Source organism: Terrapene carolina, unplaced genomic scaffold (genome assembly GCF_002925995.2).
Source record: "Terrapene carolina triunguis isolate 2854851 unplaced genomic scaffold, T_m_triunguis-2.0 Scaffold131, whole genome shotgun sequence".
Classification (NCBI taxonomy): Eukaryota; Metazoa; Chordata; order Testudines; family Emydidae; genus Terrapene; species Terrapene triunguis.
In genome coordinates, this window is record NW_020664482.1 from 14,458,697 (window position 1) to 14,479,732 (window position 21,036).

The following is a 21,036-nucleotide window of genomic DNA, read 5'->3' on the forward strand; positions in this document are numbered from 1 at the left end:
TAGCCCTTGAAAGCTTATGCCCAAATAAATTTGTTAGTCTCTAAGGTGCCACAAGTACTCCTCGTTCTTTATGCTGATACAGACTAACACGGCTACCACTCTGAAAATAGTTCTGTGTGTTTCAGTACTGGTGTAAGTAAGGGTTTGATCCTGAAAAGCGCTGAGTGCTCCCACTGACCTCCACACAAGTTGAGGGCACCCAGCACCTTGTGGGATCAAGCCTGAAGTGAGGCAGGCTGCAGCACGCCAATGGTGAGTGAGAGACATGCTTTATGGTAATGTTTAGGGTCCAGAACAATTTTATAGTTACCTATAGTGTCCCTTAGAGTGAAACTGGGTAAAGTGTCAATTATAGGGGGTAAGCTGTGGCAGGGTAGCTTTTTGGTGGCATAGCAACACCTGGTTTGACAGATACTAGTTTGGAATGCCCATGGCCTGTGCCTGTCTCAAGTTCAGTCCAGCTCTACTTTGCTGTGCTTTCCAAAAGAGATGGGGAACAATTTGGGTACTTCTGAACTTGATCTGTCCATCTACAGAACATGCAGGCAAAGTGGCTATTGCTATCTCTGAGCTGACATACATACCTGCTTCTCAACTCAAATATTCCACCAGGAGTTATGTTGATTTTAAGAAAAAATACTTTAAAATCTTATTCTATTTTGAAAATCTAAATAGGAAAAATATAGGGGAGAGAAGACTCAGACTATTCAACTTGTAGGTTTCTTGATTAATTATGTGAAACCTGTACTAAACACTCAACACCATCTAACATAGGCAACCTTCCCCACCGCACCCTCTTAAGTGGTCACTTTAAGGTAACCCCAAGGTTTTGGGGGTAAATTTGATGCTTAGAGAGAAAGACATGTTTCTAATAAGCAGTCAAATTTGGTCAGTCCCTTAGGTCCCTTAAAAACATTTCACCGTATTTCTCATAGCTCACATTAAAAGATCTGACCACCAATCAATAAACTCCAAGATTTCCTACCTTAATTCTAAAATGCTAATGGAATTTCCCGAGGGAAAGATGCGTCTGACAAAATTGAAGTCTCCAATATACACACTGCCATCCGGACCAGAAGCCAAGGCAACTGGGGCAAAGAGTTTGCTGCTGAGAGCAAGACCATTGCAGTTGGAGCAGGAGACACTTCTCTGGTGTCCGTTACCCATGACGGTTGAGATGACTGGTGGCTGCTGGGAAATGAACATGTTTTCTCCATTTCCTTTGTGTACGATCCCTAAACATGAGAGAAGAAAAATGAAGGCATCAAAAAAGTGCATATTACCTATTACAAACTAGTAGTGCTCAATCCTGCTCTGCTTTCACCATGCAGCAAACAGATGTAGGGCTTCCATTTTTGTTTTCATTCATTCCACCTTCTGTTCCACATGGAAGGATCATTACCTGTAAAATTAGTTTTAAGATTCTCAGAAAATATTTCTGAGCCACACACAATCTGGATACACTGTTACCATGCCAACATTTTCACGTGTGGGTGCCTAAAGTTGTGTGTCTAAATCTGTATTTTGTCATCTGAATAAATGGCCTGGTTTTCAGAGATGTCACCATTGACTTCAATTGGAGCTGCAGGAGCGCAGCTTTTCTGAAAATCAGGCCACTTATATTCACTTAAATAACTTATTTTACTCTACTTATTTCTTTTCAAATAACTAAAAGATGCCTATCCAAGGCTGTAGGCAACCTAATACATCACTGACAATACAATTACATCTAAGTATTATTCAAATGATAGCACATCCTTAGCCTTCTCCAAAAAGCCAGTCAAAGAGGTGCCTTGCGCAGAGTGCCTGAAAAATCACTAAAAGTTCCAGCTATTTTAGACCGGGGGTGGGGGGGGGGGGAGGGGGAGATAGCAAGTTCCAGAGTCCTGTAGTGCTTGCAGAGAACACCCTGTTAGCTGCCCCACTTTTTTTAAAGTGCCCTTGTGACTGCATCTGTGGTAGTATGGCACAGGGAGAGAGGCTGGTCCCAGGCCATTAGGGCTTCACAGGTCATAACCAATACCTTAAACTCCACCTGGACACCAGTGGGCAGATCCCAGAACACCGGAGTTACATGCTTCCAGGGAGCACATAGGTTTCAAATTTTATACACAGAGTCTGAAAATGTTGGTATAAGTTCTTAAGAACCTTTGACCCACCAAAACTGAAATAAAATGATCTGGCAGAAAAAAAAAGGCAACAGCTAAAATATTCTGCACCTTACCTTTGAATTTGACAATACAGGAGAAGAGCACATGACACTTTCAGTAAAGCACGGCCAGATCTTTCAAACAGCACATTAAAAGGTTCTAAGAACCTTTCCCAATTCTAAACATCTCCACTCTCTGAGCTATTTTAAAAACTGGGATCATGATGAGAAGTCAGGATTGGTTAACGCTCTAACACATCAACTATTAATTGAAGTACTATCTGATTTCTTAGGGATTACTACATAAATATTCATTTTATTCAGACATTTTTATTGGGTAGCAGATTAATTTCTTAACCACTTTGAGTATTTAATTAAGGGAAATTAATAGCAGGACTGCTCTGTATTTTTCAGAAAGGGCATCAAACTGCAGTATACAATCAACGTTCAAATTTAAATAAGAGCTGCTTGATAATAATGTATAAAAATGTTGGTGACTGCAGCACAACTGTGTTAAAAGTGGAAGGGTAATTCCAGTGAGTGAACTTTTTACCAGTGAGAATATAATATGCCCTGCCATAAAGAGGAAAACAGCTTTCTAACATGTCAGTATTTCAGCACTGCACTACAGGATATATCATTCAAAAATCTTTCCAATTATTAGGTTGGTAATACCAGATCCAGTACTAACATCATTTTCTCAGGTAGACATCATTTTTTTATAACAATATAGCAAAACGGTTAACAATTACCCTCAAAATGATATGTTATTACTAGACTTATAGCAATTTTCAAACTGAAGACAGGTATTCTTTTTATACAGCAATTCCAAAATTCCCTGTTTCTATTAGAAAGCCCAGTACTCTAACAAATAAGAAGAGTGATTAAAGGAAATAAAACACAAATGAATGTAGTTTCTGATTACATTGGCACAACTGATGGCTTGCCTTCGTATGTGGCATTGCAGTATCAGTGTACGATATTAGCATTCCTGGGTAAAGCTGAAACAAAAAAAATGTACACAAACACTTTATATTGTGCTATTTTCAGCTTTTGAAAATATAGATCATGTTGAAGACTTCTTTAATTGTTGTTGTTCCAAGAATAGGTTTCACCTGCCTACGCATGACACCACACCATTCAACCTTGCTCCAGCTATGAACACCAATTTCTCATCAAGTTTTAGTTCAAGAATGCATTATTCTTATTACAGATCACTTCCACCACACCCCATAGCCCACCATATTGAACCTGCTTGCTATGTAAAATGATCCAAGAATCACATCAATGGGCTTGATTCTGAATGGAAGAATACCAGTTTAACACCCATGCAACTCCATTTACTTCAGTGGAGTACTCCTTATTTATACCAGTGCAATTTAGATCAGAATCAAACCCAATGAGTGTTATGCATGCATGAAGCCAAAAGGGTGCTAAGCATTAAGGAATTTTAGGGTATGTCTCCTCTGCAATTAGAGGTGTGACATACCCAAACTAGTTTAAACCTAACTAGCGCAAGTACCAACATCACTAAAGCCATGGGAGTATGAACTTCAGTGTGCGCGCTGAAGCTCATGCTGCCATGGTTTCATTGCTCTTGGCACTCACACTAGTTAGATTAAAGCCAGCGCGATTATTCTACACATGCTGCAATCAGCCTTCCAACTGCAGCACAGGCATACCTTTAGACATAAACAGGGGAAACTTGCTTGTGCTGGATGGTGGATAAGGGATACATTAGGCTACTCTAGATTGTCCTTAAAGTATGACGGTGGTCCAAATCTAGTGCTCACAGTTCCCCTTGTTTAGAAGTTGTTTTGTGGATTGCAAATAAGTCTGAAATGAAAATTCCCCTTGGAAGCCAGTGGGTGGTGCTTTATGCTGATTTCAAAGCAGAATCCATTTTTCAAACTTATTTATGAACAAGGGTCAGAATACATCTCTCTCCTTGGAGTTTAGGGTTGGTATATAAAAGGAGCTTGGAAATATGCGAGCATAATCAATGGAAATTTATATCTCCTCCCTCCGCCCCGTAAAAATCACTGATCTCACAGGAAATGCTGTGTGAGGCTAAAAATGTAAAGACAATCTTTTATCTGTTTCAGACAAATAATATATAATTTGGGCTCTAGAGAGTTTGTTTTGCTTTTATTCAGTTTAAGCATGTACGTAACTTTAGGCACATGAGTAGTCTTTTTGGCTTCAATCAGTGCTTTGCTAGACCAGGGCCAGAGTTACTGTATCTGTAACTTCAAAGTATAAAGTCCCTTTAAAAGAGACAAAAACTCATTCAACACACTCTCCCATCTGAAGAAAAATCCACTTCAAAGGATACACTGAAAACATTGGTTATTGGGGTATTCATTTGCATTTGTGAGTTCTCTGGGTATTTCAAAAGGGCTTTATGCTTTCAGGAGCTAGCATGTAGATGTGTGTTTGTTAACTGATTATGACAGATAGTTTGAAGATTCTGCATGTTGGAAAAAATGGCAACAAACATTGATAAAAAACGTTTAAGAATAGAATCATCAGGAACCCAGAATGATCAAATCTTGTTTTCTGAATCAGAAAAAGAAAACTAGGGGACAATAATCACGGCTTTAGTGTAACTGAGAGCAAAATATGATCAATCATCTATGTTAATACAACATACTTACTGGCTCAAAAAGAGTATGTGTTTAAAAAGCCAGGGTTTCCAGGGCAGAATGTGGTGGGACAATTGGGAGTGATGGACAGGCTTTTCACTTCATGGATGCCACAATCAATCAGGAAATATCTTTACAGAAATAAAAGAGGCCCTTACTTCCTAGAACGGTAAGATGCCTTGTATGTCTTATGGTTTGCCTAAAGCAATGTTTGTATCAATAAGATTTAGACCTGGGAACAGATTCAAGAAATGTATTTCTGCATAAATGTATCTATTGTCACTGTTTTTTTCTGGTATGGAATTTAAACTTGCTCTTGTAAATATCCGTATGCTGAATATCACTAAGTAATACATATGGGGGATTCACGGCATCATAGGGTATGCTTCACTGCAGTGTTAGCTTGAAGTACACCTTGAGTTTTGTCCCTCACCCAACTCCTGCCACACACACAAATCTTTAACTTGAGTTAAGCGGCACTTTAAGTTCAAGCTAGGTAGCCCTTTAGGTGTGGGGTTGGAAGTGGTTTGAACCTCCAATGCTGCTGATGCTAGAGCTGGTAAAGCAGTGGGGACGCAGTAGCTTGAGTTAAAGCAACTCATGAACTGCTAATCCAATCACACTGTGTAGCTTGAGAGTTGTTTCGCAGTGTGGTCAGTTTGCGCAGGTATACTCTGCAATAAAAGACCAGCGGCTGGCCTGAGTCACGGTTATGGGGCTTAGCCTTCGGGGCTATAAAATAGCAGTGTAGACATTTGGGCTCGGGCTGGAGCCTGGGCTCTGGGACTACGATGGGGGAAGGTCTCAGAGCCTGGGCTTCATCCCAAGCCTGCTATTTTTAGCCCTGCAGCCTGAGTCCCATGAGCCCGAGTCAGCTGACCTGGGCTCTGAGACTCGAAGCCGTGGGTTTTTGATCACAATATAGACATACCCTTTCATTCAAGCTAAGCCCTTGAGTTAGGCTAGCTCGAGTGGATTAACTCAAATATAGTAACTCAAGCTAACTGTTGCAGCTCTAAAGACCCTGTAGAAGGATCCTAATGGCAGAAAGTCTGCTGGGGGAGAAGGCTGTACTGGCCGAACTTGACTGCAAATTCCTCTCCATCAGTGGGCCTACCCAGGGCCATGAAAGCCCAAAAGATGTGTGGCACTGGCTGAAAAGAAAAGATGGCTAGAATGGCTAGTGGATGCACTTACTCATCAGACTGCCTCAGCAAACTCCATTCAACAGCAAAAGAAACATTATTGCTAATAGGTTCAGGCCATATTATATTCATGCTGTTTTTCTGTCACTGATAAGCAAAAAGAAGTTAGGCTTTTTTTTTTTTTTAGTTATTTCTGCCACTTGCAATCATGACAAAAACATCAAACTGAAGAATCAACAACTCAGACTTCTAATATGCATACAATATTGTTCAGTCAACAGAGCCCCAATCAGCTGAAATATGTGTGTATAGCTGATCAAATCAAGTGTTTTTAATGTTAAGGTGAAATGAAAGTTACATAAGGACTATTTGCAGTAAAGTACCATAACTTTTTACATTTGAATTGTGTTCCCAATGCTATTCTTGTAGTTCGGATTAACTGGATTGTGACAGCATTTCAAAAAGAGAAAGTAAATTCAGTACCCGTGAAAAGTTCACACTTGCATCCCTGCAGAGTGAATGCTTTATTTTAATTAAATACAAAAAGATCTCAAGAAATTAATTCCTGAGAAGGCTACTCCACACTTACGCCTTTCATTTCCTCTCACGTTGACATAGAGCATAAGCTTGAATTTTACAGTGAGTGTTTTAGGTTTGAATCACAACCGTACCCTTGTTTAAAATCAATGTTTTGCATGGCTGAAACTGAAGAGCTTTTCTTGACCTTTAGGCTGAGATCAAGTGATATATTATTTATTTTGGAGCTTTTGGCTAATGAACTTAAATATCTAGTTTGTCATCTACTTGTGGGACTATACTTTACTTTGGTAGGTATATGAATTCTATGATTTAATAATTAATTCCTCATATTTGACTAGCATGACCCTAAAGCAGTTTCTATGACAGTTCACATGCAGGAGCTTTATGGGCATTATCAAGATCAACTGCACTGAAGTCTTTCCTGTGATTTCAGTAGGCTTTGGATCAGACCTTATGCCCTGATTCGGGTAAGCCTGTGCCCTAACTTTACACATATAAGTAGGCCCACTGCCTTCATGGCTTGTGCTTAAAGTTAAATATGTGCTTACATACATTCCTGGATCAGTGCCTTTGTAAGGAAAGGACAAAGGTGAGAACAATTTCGTCTGGTTTAAGTCTCGATCTTGCCAACTCTGTGCAGATGAGTAAGGTGGGAGGGAAGGCAGAAGAAACCTCCCATCCCCACTTAAAATCTAGGTACAAGGGTTAGTCACCCAGAATTCTTGCAGTCACAAAGCACAAGGATTGCTTGAGGCTAGTGCTAACAGGCAGAAGAGGTTAGCACGGGTTGCATCCTTTCAAAGGACGTAGAAAGCTTGCTGGGACTATGCAGCCCCGCATTTGCAGAAACTGTATGTCATGAACAGTATCTCTGGGAGCGACCAATGTACAGTTCATCCCTATGTGCCCTGTGCTCTGGGCAGTGGCCGAAAAGCCACAATTTAACCTCAAATGTTTACTACTCATAATTGTGTATTGTATAAAGTCTCATAAATATTTTAGTCTCATAACTGCTGTGTGGTGAATTAGAAGGGGTGGCATTACAGTAAGTGCTAAGGTCAGACATTCATATAAACTGGAGCGATAAAAGAACGTATTCCCAAGAACTCAGTTTTGAAACTATTTAAGTGGCAAACTGGCACTAGGATGTGGACTATCGGGCTCACAGCTGGGGGGCTGGACTGACTGAGGTCAGATTTCTCTGTGTGTTAAATGTCAACAGCTGGCATTTAAAAAAGTCAATCTATACAAACCAGGAAGGTGGGTATGAAATAACCACTGCTTAAAATGTCAAACTATTTCAAATCAAAATCTTGATCATTTACAAACTAAGCCTGACCTTTTGTATTTGGAATATTTACACTACAGTTGTACATTTGACATCAGAATTTATGAAATCCTGACAGCTTTACATCTGTGCATGAATCTGGGTTACAGTTGTTTGCAGTTGGAAACAGATTTTAGTGGATAGATTCTTAGCTGGAAAATTGGCAGAGCTCTACTGAAGCTAGTGTTAAGCTGATTTGCACCAGCTGAGACTCTGATCCTAGGTTTTTCTCTCCCAAAGAACAGAACATGTCCATTTATTTGCAAATTCATATTCATTCTCAATACTGTAACTTACTATAACTGTATTAATTTGATAATTTAAATCCACTAAGAGTAGTTCCTAATTATAGCTGCTTGGGGGGAAACCATAAAATAATAGGTAATGAGAAAACAGATTAAAGTCTCAGAGTTTGAGTAATTTATATGTAGGGAATAAGTCAGGAGGGCAAAATAAATGAGTAGATTCTTTGCATTTTGTGTGTGTGCGTGCGCGCTCGTGAAAGGTGCTAGACCGTTGCTAGGAGAGTAAAGTATTTTATTTATCCACAGCTCGGATACAGAGTGAGCAGCAGTGCAAGCTTGCACTGTCCTGGCAAGACGAGTCTACTCCAAATGGAAGCACCACCTCCAGAAGGCCAGTTTTTAGCTCAATTTCTATGCATATTTGGTCCTTAGTTCCACTGGTGAGACTGCCAATAATTATGCTAATTAAAGTCAATTGTAGCAGTGAGTTTGTGACATAGATACTTGTCCACTGAGAAGACAACACACCATCAATTCTTTTCACAGAGACCAGCAAACAGGAGCAACATTCAATCCCTACTATCTTAGACTGGATTCAAAACAACAACCTAGAGATATAAAGTTCTATATCGTATATCAGTATTCTCTTATCCAGCCTAATGAAAAAAAACATACATTTACAAGATTTTTATTTATGCCTGATAGCTAAGACACACACAAAAATATTTTCAGCTGGTGAGTAAGTGTGCAGTTCTCAATAAAGAAAGTTGCACACTCAAAGGATAAAACATTAACAATGAAAAATTGAACATCTAAATTCTTCATCATCATCTTGAAAATATATTCCTTTCCAACATGTCTGATTGATAACTGAAGGACTTACCACTCTGTGGATTCAATACGTGGTGTTTGTTTATGGACCAACCCCCCAGATTCGAAGCATCCATCTCAAAACCCTGCAGGATAGCTGTCCTTTTCTCCCACAGAATAAAATCATGGCATGTTTCATATTCGTATCCTACTGACACTGAAAACAAATGAGGATATGTTAGATTGTTTTTCCTTCATTTATTATCTACCTTTTCCTTACTTGTTTTTATAGCTACCTGACAGTAATGAGGCTCCTATGCTGGCTCCTGCATTTGATTTTGATTTTTATTGTTTGAGGGTACAAAAAAAGTCTAAGAGATTATCGGTTCCTTTGATAGTCATGGTTACTGTAGTTTCAAAGTACAGTATCTTCTAAGTCTATCCTTATAGTATCAATTATGTACTGGCTTTTGCATGTGTGTATCTTTTTTCCCCAGGGGAATCTGTCCAACTTGCTCAATAGCATCTCCCTTAACTAAATGAACTATTGCTAAACTCAAAGAGCCCTGTTTTGTTCAAGGAGGGGAGTGGAGATTCAATTCCACTTAACTCATCCTTTTCCTTTAATACATGTAAGAATGTTGGCATTGATTTGTCACCAATTACCCCCCGTTTCTAGAACTCCAGTGAACCTTAGGTGCAACACTTCAAACCTGAGGTCTTGTGTCATAATTGTAGGGAGCAAGTGATATGTTGGCTTGTTTGTAAGGCAAATGTTTTATTGGAACATAACAGACTGTTCCCACTACTCTCTGGAGCTTCTCATTAGTTTATCAAAAAGAAGTCTCTGTTTTTGCTACTAAACTTTCTGACTCCTGAATTCACATTCCCTTGCCTCCTGTTAACGTCACTGTATGTTTAAAGCTTTACCGGCATCAGATCATTATGCTATGTACCCAGCAGCTGCCTTGTCCATCCTTTGCAATTTAAAGAGGCCCCAGCAGCTAAAACAACACTGCTTTTATACAACTGCTCATTCTGAATCTACAGATTTGGCCACAGTACTGATTATTTCTCCCAAAACTACCTTTGCCATTCTTTTACTGGGATTATTCATTGTGTCAATATCAAAACAAGTGCTTTTCTAGGTGCTAATGTAAGGAGGAAGATAAAGGAGAAGTTTTTAGTATGAAGCATCTTTGCTGATGACTTATCACCTATATTATAGGATCTTTTCTTCAGTCATACACTTAACAAGTTCATCCCAGGTCAGGCATACATACGGTCCACAACGCTGAGGAATAGTCCAGAGTTGCAGACACCCTCTGGGGCAGATTCTCAACTGGTGTAAACTGCCATAGTTCCATTGAACTCAGTGGGAGTTTAACTGACTTGAATGGAGCCATGGCAGTTTATACCAGCTGAAGATCTGCTGCTAGCCTAGATGTCCATAATGGAGCACATGGTAGGATCATGGGTGATAATGCATCCGAAGAAGTGGGTATGCACCCACGAAAGCTCATGCTCCTATACGTCTGTTAGTCTATAAGGTGCCACAGGACTCTTTGCTGCTTTTACAGATCCAGACTAACACGGCTACCTCTTTGATAGGTGATAATGTAGTACTTCTACTATTCTCTGCCCACATCTGAAATCCCTGAATTGCCAGATGTTCCTAAAGCTCATTATCTGCTTTGTCACAACTTCACTGTCTTCTTCTCTTTGGCCCTCCCTGTTAGTAGCATTTGGATACCCTCTTTTATATGCTAACTTTATATATCTAAGAACGAGCCACATGCTTAAACTCTGTTTTATTTCCATTGTTAAAGAATCTTTTAGAACCAGTTTTTCCAGAGAGAGGAGTATTAAGATATATTTTTTTCTAACCCTTTAATTTTAAGAAGAAATTCTGTTGTTACAATTTCTGCTGCAAATGTAAGATCAGGAAATTTCCTCAATGTGCAAGACTTGGCGAGTAGGGAAATGCCATCATATACTTCTCTAAATAAAAAACCCCAAACCCCAGGTCCTTCCATGCATGCGAGTACCTTCAGAAAGTCTGTTTTTTTCTAAGAGACCACTTTTTCTGGATAGACTACTATAGTAAATCATTATGTAATTGTTGCCAATAATCCTGAAGAAAAATGAAAGTGTTTATAGATTTATAATATTAAAGGCAGATTGAAGTCCTATAAGCTCAGGAATATAACAATCTGCTGTAATTTAATGTAATTAAAATGAAGTCTGAGCAGAATGCATTATTAAATATTGTAATACACCAACACAGGGAATTATTTTGACAAAATTCACATAATGAATGCAGATGAGGGTCCCAGACTACTCTAATCTGTCAAATTAAATAAGGCTTTATCAGAATCTTACAAACCAAGTTAACAATGCACTTAAATATAAAGATTCCTGCTTCTGTTTTGTAAGAAGCATAATTAAAATCAACTTTAAATGACATCAGACATTGAACTGCAAATAAATAAATAAATAGGTGTTATTTCATAGTGCCTCATGGACTGGTTTTATTCCTGTTTCCTTTGATAAATGCTTTGCTAGAATTCATTTTAGGATTTAGCAACTCAGTGTACCATTTGGTGACATCTCTAACATAGTTATTTGGTTTAAAGTCTAGAAATATGTTGGAGAAGGGTGGACTTCATGATTACTGGATTTCAAATAATCTGGAAGGGAATTAGCATATTTAACTGTTCTGTACTATATTTATTAGTATTAACATATTTAGTGCCATTTCATGTCATTTTCAGACATCCTACATTTTATAACAACAAAATTCCATAATATCATTGCTGTCTATATTATATGTATGTATGGAAAAATGAACAAATAGGTTATAACTCAGAAGAGAAATCTCAACTCATTTAATTCCGTTCTTTGTTATACAAGTTGATATAGGAATCTATATTGTATAAGCAGTTAGGGCCAGATTCTGCCACTCTTATTCACACTAAATAGTACTTTCCACTATGGTAGATTTCTACATCGGCTGTACAGTGTGAATAATGTTCCCCTAAGATAGCATTTGTCCACTTTTGAACACATATTTGAAAGAGTGGATAGTCATAGTATTATCCTTTGCAGATGTCAATGAGACTACTTATGGAGCAAGATATTACGCACTGTAAGTGGCAGAATGTGGCCCCTAATTATTTTAATATTTTAGAGTCTGATCCTGCAAACACTTATCATTGTGAGTAGCTCCACAGACTTAAAAACATACTGAAATCCCACTGAATTCAATAGAACTACTCACAAGTGTAAGCACTACTGGAACAATAAATACACGGATAGCAAGTGTTTGCAATAGCAGGTCATTAAACACAATGCACCATCCTTGATTAAAAATAATGAAAAAACATTCAAGATCAAATAGCAAAATTCATGTGAAAATATTTTGGATAAATGAAATGTATTTTACTTCAGTTATAGTATTTTCACATATAGGCATTCAGTCATAAATGAGAGACCACTACTTGGATAACTTTAAAATCTAAAAAACTAAAATAAAAGGACCCCAAAAAGTATGGATGATTTCTATGTACACCTTTTGAAATAACAAGTCAAGAAGTTAACAGTTTCAGACATCAAATTAATAAGCAAAGATACCTAAAAGTTAGCACTTAGTAAATTCTAAATGGAAATGATATTTTAAATGTCACTGCCAAAAAAATGACAGAGGCAATGACACACCGAAGGTCACAATGAGAAAGTACATTCCAAACACAGAGATAGCTACACAGGTAACCACAGGTATGTAACCATTATGAGATGGGAGAAAGAGACTTTTGAACTAGAGATGCCAAAAATAAAATAAAATGTGGCTTTAGAAATGTGAGGAATAACAAAATAAATGCTTCCTAGATAATCACATTCCAATTGGCTAAAAGCTGCAATTAATTTAGATAACTATATATCATCAGAAGTGTAAACAGTATTTTCCCTTCAAATGTATTACTACTACTAATTACACTGAAGTAACTCAACATACCTGTTGCCTCTGCCAGACCAGACACCTTCTGTCCATAAATGTCTGTCTTGTTCCAGGCAAAAGCGTAGACCAGGTTTGTAGCAGCAGGAAACCACTTCTGAACTAGCCGTCCTTCAACAGCAACTGTAAGATGTACTTTTGTCATTCCGGGAGGGATGGCTGCATGTGTCAAAATAATGCGGAGCAAGGTTTTATATCCAGGGGTTCGACTGCTGAGGTAACTGAGCTTCACAAAGCTAGAAGGAATTGGGATTTCCTCCTGGACCACCTAGAAGAACCCAACAGTTGTACACACTGTTATTAATGATATTCATGCCTAGGAAAAGGGCAAAGTTTTGTATTTCAAATCATGATGTTTTCTAAGAAACCTAGGCACCACCGAAAACCGACTTCCTTGACCCGTGCCCTGCCTCTGCCAGGCATATTGTGGTCAGGAATAATGCAAAATCTTCAGCATCATCCAAAGCTGTGCAGTGTCTGAAAGATCACACAGGTGGAAAACAGGTAATTTGTCTATACTTTGCTAAGGAGGCCCCATCTCTTTTCTAATTCTTCTTTGTCTCTAACGTTTGCACACAATATTACTTTTGCCTTAAGTTTTTGGGTCCAATTTGTGATGACAATTATTCCCTTGAGTACTAATCTCGTCTAAATCCACTAAACTCAGTTGTCCTAGAGTTGCAGGTTGAGTTTGGAGAGGATATCTCATTTGGTTAATTAATTTGTGGACATACATATAATTAAATAAGTACATATTTTAAACTCACCTTGGGCCATATTGTGTGTTTAAGGCACTACCCTGGGTTGGCTGCCCCATTTTAGAGGGACCTAAGGAAGGAGCCATGCCTTCTTGAGCAACACAATCCTTTCCAGAGCTACTTAGTGTGCAGAGGGACAGCAAAGACTACAGGCTGGTAGGAGGTGGAAGGTGTCATGGCTTTGGCCTTCTGAGAGATGTGGGCGCTGGAGGCTACTAGGAGGGATTAGCCCTTGTGCTTCCTTGAATGGAGGAGATGCTGTTGTGGCAGTCCTTGGTGCAGGGCATGCAATGGAATGAGGGAAACGCCTTGCACGCTCCCTGACATACTCATGCAAGGTCCACTCACAATTGGATTCTGTTTAGTAAGTTTAAATGCTGCAGGCTGTGATGTTAGCATGTCTCGTATCATTACTAATGAGCCAGTCTGTCACAATGTTAAACCAACACAATCTGGAAAAATACAAATGGTGCTTTGTTTACTTTTCCTGGTTCTTCCAGCTCACTTTTTGTTTCCTTAATAACAAATCATTTCAGTTTCAAACACCTTCTGTTACCTTATAGCTATAATAACACTGTCACAGAAATACTGCAGTACCATTGGAGGCCTGCCAGCACTTGTTGTTTCAACATATGAAATGTGCTGTTGGCAGGGAATTCCTGATCCCTTGATTATTCCCTGTCCTTCCTGCTGACATCCCAGCTGCCTCCTCTGTCATGCATCTGACATCAGTAGGTTCTAAACTTTCCTTCCTCTAAAACAGGAGAATAGTAGTAGATATTCATGTAAAGTACATTTTAGTATTTCACTCTCGACTATCCCAAACCAGGGGATTAGGAGCAGTTACTCAGTGAATATACCGTTGTGACCGTAAGAGCATCCCAATGACTGGGTGCAAGGGGCTCACTGGTATCAGGTACTGAGTTTCTGCTGGTCTGACCAGTTCGGTGTACCCCAATTCACTTTTGTCATAATCTCTATCTAATAGGCATTGCGTAAGGCAGTGTTTCCCAAACTTGGGACGCCGCTTGTGTAGGGAAAGCCCCTGGCGGGCCGGGCTGGTTTGTTTACCTGCCCCGTCTGCAGGTCTGGCATATCGCGGCTCCCACTGGCTGCGGTTCGCCGCTCCAGGCCAATGGGGACTGCTGGAAACCGCGCGGGCTGAGGGATGTACTGGCCGCTGCTTCCCGCAGCTCCCATTGGCCTGGAGCAGCGAACTGCGGCCAGTGGGAGCCGCGATCAGCCGGACCTGCAGACGGGGCAGGTAAACAAACCGGCCCAGCCCGTCAGGGGCTTTCCCTGAACAAGTGGCATCCCAAGTTTGGGAAACACTGGTGTAAGGTATCATTGGAAAACCAACAACACACTGATCATTAATATTCTTGTGTGGTATACGTATGGTAAACACCCAAAAGACTATAGAAATTGAAAGGAAATATAGGACTAAAATATATTTGAACTAGACAAATCTGGAGAGTGGGTAAACAGGTTTTTCCAGACAAAGGAAAGGCTGATGCCTCCATCCAGACAATGCAATCACAGACAACTGGCAATCACGGTCAAGTGGCCATTCATTGGCATATCAGAGGCTGCAGGGATAGATTAACTTGAATTGTAGAAAGCACCAGTGAGGAACAAACCAGCATGAAACCTTCTCCATCAGACTCAACGGCATCTTTCCTCACAGCTGGGGCACTGGACTTTGAGAAGAATATATTTCAAGAGTTCTCTGGACTATAGAAGAGAGGGGCAAAGAACCCCAAGTGATCTTCCACCTAAGATCACAAAGAAACCAAGAGGTTTGTACTTTGTGGGAGATCCTGACCAAGAGAGTGGTCAGCCATCTTGCTAGTAGGAGGAGTGTAAAGAATCTTACCTTGGACCAAGATTGTAGTTTTGCTAAGTTTTAGTCATTATAAAGTGTTTTTCACTTTTATTTGCATGTAACTATTTCTGACTTTATCCCTTACATTTGACCTCTCTTTTTGTTAATAAACGTGTCTTACTTTTAATCTAAACCATCCCAGTACTGTGTTTGAATTGAAGTGATTGTTAACTCCAGGTAAAGCAACACTGCTGGTTTTTTTCGTCTCTTTAAAGAGCAAGACCGTATTACTTCCCTAAATGTTCCAGTAGAGGGCTGGACATTTCAAGGCAGACAGTTTTGAGGAAATTCAGGACTGCGGGTATGTTGGGGTCACTTGGCTGGTAGTAACTAAGTCTGGTGGAGACCTGAGTGTGGCTATGATGTAACAAGCCAGCTGTTGGAGTCAGAGTTGCTGAACCAAGGCCCCTTATCATACAAATACTCAGAGCATGCTTGTATGCTGGCTGGGAGCATCCCGACAGGAAGCTGCAGCAGTAGAGCATTTTAAGGCACTCACTGTTACAGGACAAGTGATGACACAACCTCTCACTGGTTTGGGTTGTACCCTGAAATGTGACAACTATATCTAGCAATTCAGATACTTATGTGGAAGGGTGTGACATAGTTCTTTTACTACCTTGTATCAGCTCTTTTTAACCTGTGCCCATTATTTATCTCATTCTATTCAGTGGAGACAGGAATGTAACTATACAGCCACAGCACTGCCACTAGAAGGCTGAGATAGTATGATGTTTTATTGTTACTTATAGTAGAAAGTGACAGAATTCAACTAGAAGGGTTCTCTATACAATAAAGAAATTAATGAGGCCTTTTTTAGGGAGCAATGCAATTTTGTAATAGAGAAAAAGTTGGATGGAAAATATTTATAACCACAGATAACCTCCAAAATATCTATAAGCGCTGAATAACCTTGCTTTGATGTCATTCCCAGAAGTACAGCCCTGGGAAGGGAACATCATCACAACAGTAAGCAATCAGTGTATTCCAGTGTCCTTTTTACAGCAGCACTTTCAAGACTTCCAGGAATGAGGGGAAGACAATCCATGCATCTGATGAAGTGGGTTCTAGCCCACAAAAGCTTATGCCCAAATAAATGTGTTAGTCTCTAAGGTGCCACAAGGACTCCTCGTTGTTTTTCTGATACAGACTAACACGGCTACGACTCTGAAACCTAACCCTATCCTGTGTCTCTGAATTTCTGGGTCTGAACATGTACCATTAAACTTATAAAACGATCATTCACTTCAGTGGGATCTAGATTTTTCCAAACCTGTATGAAGCTTTCTAAATACTAGGTTGAAATCCTGGCTCCACTGAAATCAACGGCAAAACTCTCATTGACTTCAATCTGGCTGGAATATTACCATATGTGTTAAATGTTAAGTATTACTACTTCCACTACTAAAACTGGACCTGAAACATTTCATATCTAACAGTTTTATACATAAAATCTCTGATTTGCATGTGCAATCAGGTTTATGCAGGCAGATCAGGAATCTAATTTACTACGTTATTTGTGCACCCAAATTTTATTTTTTGCATAAGCTAATGATTGGACTAAAATCTTTGCATACCAATATGTGGATGTGAAAAATTGTGAGTGTATATTTAATAGCCAGGTTCAGATCCTTTTGAAAATGTGATGGATGGTAATTAAAATCAACATAATTTACATATTGTAATAAAATACATGTTTTTATGCTAGAAATGTATACTTAATATCAAATAACAATGTAGGTTTCATTAACAAAGGGTATAAATAGAGATCAGAAAAAAATTCTTACTGTTTTCTAGCATTTTTTTCTACAATAGCACATTCTGTTCATTTGAAAATATCTTTTTTACCTGGAGCTCTGGAATGACCGTTCCCCTTTCTGGACAGGATCCTCCAAATGTTGTCAGAGGTGAAGGGAGTACAATTGGATTTGGGCTGATAAAGCTAGTGATGTCACAAGATGGTGGGTCCAACTCTGTTCTTTGCATGACAACTTTTTCTACTACAATAAACCTATTCCAAGGCAACCAAAGTGTCCTTTTCTCAGAAATGAAAGGAGATCTGTCAAAGACCAGGGTAACAGAGATACCTCCAATAGCCACAAGGTCAAAACTGAAGAGACAAAACAAAACACATTGTCTTATACTGTTTCCTTTACAACATTAACACAGCTTGCAACAAATGACTACCAAAAATCCCACATGGAACCCCACTATAACTATTAATTTGATATGCGAAACAACTCCAATATTATCTTTCTAATTCCAACTGTGAGGCCAGGTGGTGCTTTCGCTCTATGCCTACTCCAAGCATTCATCACACGTAAGCTGAGATACTTCACTGCAATTTGTCCACTCTTCCTCTGGTGTTTACCTACTAAAAGCACTCACAGTTAACAACTGTGTGGAACCAATTACTCCTGGCCTGTATGTGAAGAAACTCCTAAACCACAAAATGACTGCTACTCAGATTGTGTGTGTGCCCAGCATGTGAAGTAGCTGACTTGGGGCCTCACAATTGCCTCATTCTCCAACATGCCCATTTTTTCTGTTCTGTGAGTAGTAAGATGAAGAGTTGGAGTATGCTCAAGAACCATATGGGGTTACAGCCCTACTGTTCAATGTGTGGACATTTTGGGAAAGCTTCCCATTAATTTCAGTGAGAATGGAATCAGCTCCTGGATGTGGTGCAATGGCAGGCTACTACAGGATATACTCAAGGAGCAACTGTGAATAACCCTGTGCAGATTTGCACCCTAAGATGGTGTGAGACAGAAAGCAAGGCACATAGTGTCTCAGTTTTCCAAGATTCTGACATCTACAGCCAGGTAATATAAGGTAATGTAAATAGATATTTCACTCACTGTATTATTGAATGCATATATTATGGAAGCCTTTGATGGTAACAAACTGTGATAAGAAGTCAGACTTAATTATGCATATTTCATCACATATCCCAAATGACACAGATTACTCTCAAAGTAAAATATAGGTAACATATTTTAATACTGTCACGGGCAGTGTAAATAAGAAATGATAATTAGTAACTTACAACACTGCAATTTTAAAATCAAGAAAATAAGGTAAATAAAATTACTCTCTTCACTATTGTAAATAAGCTATGCTACATACAAATCTTGGGAACAGCAAAGGGTTACTTCATTACCTTTTTAGAAGATAAGTTTTACAATGTGGTCAATGACCATAAAGTCTTCAAATGGCCAAACTCCTGAATTAGCCAAAAAATCTGGGGTAAATCATGGCTCCACACCTGCAAGTGGAAGTCCCTAAATGCAATGGAAGTGGCCTTAGCCTTAGGGCAGGATACAGGGAACATATCTCTTGTGTAATAGTGAACTCAGCTCATTCTACAGGGGTTCTCTGTACACCATGTGGAAGACATGAGGCAGACAGGAGGAGTTTAACCTGCACAAGAGGGGCACAGGGACAAGCAGATACTATTGGAGCCATAATGTTGCAATAACGGCTGCAGAGTAGCTGTTTTGCCATTCTCTAGCCTTGGGGAAGATCCCCATTTTAAACTTGTGTTGCTCTGCTACCATCAGTCAGCTAAAGGAGTGATCTTTACAGGCTTCAGAAGAAGCCATTTTCTGACCTCCTCACTGTAAGATAGGAGTGAAGAAGGGGAAACTAGGGGGATCCTGTGGAAATTTCAACTATGCAAACCCCCAGGTCAGAGATGTCAAGGAGCTTGGCAATATGCATAGCTTCAAAATATAGAAGTCTTGAAATCTAACAGTAATACTGATCCCATGTGTCCTGGATCTGATCAAGAAAAGGGGGTGAACAGTTAGGTGGTAAAATTTGCATACGATACAAAATTACTCAAGATAGTTAAGTCCAAAGCTGACTGCAGAGTTACAAAGAAATCTCACTAAATTCGGAGGGTGGGTGACAAACTGGCAGATGAAATTCAACGCTGATGAATGCAAAATAATACACACTGGAAAAATCATCTTAACTATACATACAAAATGATGGGGGCTAAATTAGCAGTTACCACTCAAGAAAGATACCTTGGAGTCACTGGGGAGAGTTAGCTGAAAACCTCTGCCCAGTGTGCAGCAACAGTCAAAAAAACTAATGTTAGGAACCACTAGGAAACGGATAAATAATAGGATTGAAATATTATAATGCCAGTATATAAATCCATGGTCTGCCCACACTTTGAATACCATGTACAGTACTAGTTGCCCCATCTCAGAAAAGATGCAGAGAAGGGCAACAAAAATGATTGGAGTATGGAATAGTTTCCATATGAGGACAGATTAAAAAGACTGGGACTGTTCATCTTAGAAAAGAGATGACTAAGGGGAGATATGTTAGAGGTCTATAAAATTGTGAATAATATGGAGAAAGTGAGTAGAGAAGTGTTATTTAACTCTTTATACAACACAAGAATTAGGGATCATCTGATTAAATTAATAAGCAACAGGTTTAAAACAAACATGAGGAAGTACTTTTTCATGCAATGAAGTCAACCTGTGGAATTTATTGCTATGGGATGCTGTGAAGGCCAAAAGTAGAACTGGGTTCAAACAAGAATTAGCTAAGTTCATGGAGAATAGGTCTATCAATGGCTATTAACCAAGATGGTCAGGGATGGAACCCCATGCTCCAGGTTCACCTAACCTCTCACTGCCAGAAGTTGGGACTGGAGGAATGGGGATAGATCACTCAAATTGCCCTGTTCTGTTCATTCCCTCTGAAGCATCAAGCATTGGCCACTATCAGAGACTAGATGGACCATTGGTCCACTCATGCGGCCATTTTTATTTTCTTATGTGTTTGAATGTTGCCACAATATTCTTGTTATTATTTAGGGCTCAAGGAATTTCACTATCTTCATGCTTGCTTTCCTTCAACTGGACACCCTATCACAGAGAACTCTAATCACTTGTGCTGCCTGAACGGAGGACCAGGTGCTGCCCTCCATCTACAAAGTAAAAAGTGACGTCAATGGAAATTTTGTGCAGGGATGCAAGGTGGCATGTGGTCCTTAGACTAACAATCTCAATTAATGAGAGGCCAGGGATGAAAATGTCCCACCTTCCATCCTGTCGGCTGATGGTGTATCCGTAATCACTGCGGTGTAGGAAACTGACATTCACTCCTACCAAAGCTGTTCCATCGAATGCTACCACCTGGCCTCGAATTACACAGGCACGTCTGCAATAAGAAAAGTAGAATTTAACATGCAATAAAGCCGGTGTGGAGGACATGAAAAAGTGTTGACTTCATACACTGTGCAACACTTCAGTGCAAGTTAAAGACTGAACAGCTAAGAAGTTGTGACTATAGATTTATAATAGAAATGTGGATAGACCATAGCATGACAATCCAGATATTTGAAATAGCACTGCTGTACAGAACAAACTTACATACTTCCCCATGAATTCCTAGTATATCATTAGAATATGTAACTTTTCAGCATCAACTTGACTAGCCATTGCATGGAGTTGTACAGGATTAGCTGATAGCATGCAGCTATTACTATTG

General features: G+C 39.4%; 1 protein-coding gene across 1 annotated transcript in view; it reads right to left on the reverse strand.

The window, feature by feature from the left end:
- TENM1 (teneurin transmembrane protein 1) overlaps positions 1 to 21,036 on the reverse strand; it is a 383,458-nt gene that overhangs the window by 91,697 nt on the left and 270,725 nt on the right. Inside the window, exons 14-18 of the mRNA XM_029911855.1 lie at positions 20,587 to 20,706; positions 17,368 to 17,629; positions 12,877 to 13,144; positions 8,935 to 9,078; positions 986 to 1,235 (exon numbers count right to left, since the gene is read on the reverse strand). Coding sequence (XP_029767715.1) covers positions 986 to 1,235; positions 8,935 to 9,078; positions 12,877 to 13,144; positions 17,368 to 17,629; positions 20,587 to 20,706 — 1,044 coding nt within the window. The remainder of the gene's footprint in view (positions 1 to 985; positions 1,236 to 8,934; positions 9,079 to 12,876; positions 13,145 to 17,367; positions 17,630 to 20,586; positions 20,707 to 21,036) is intronic.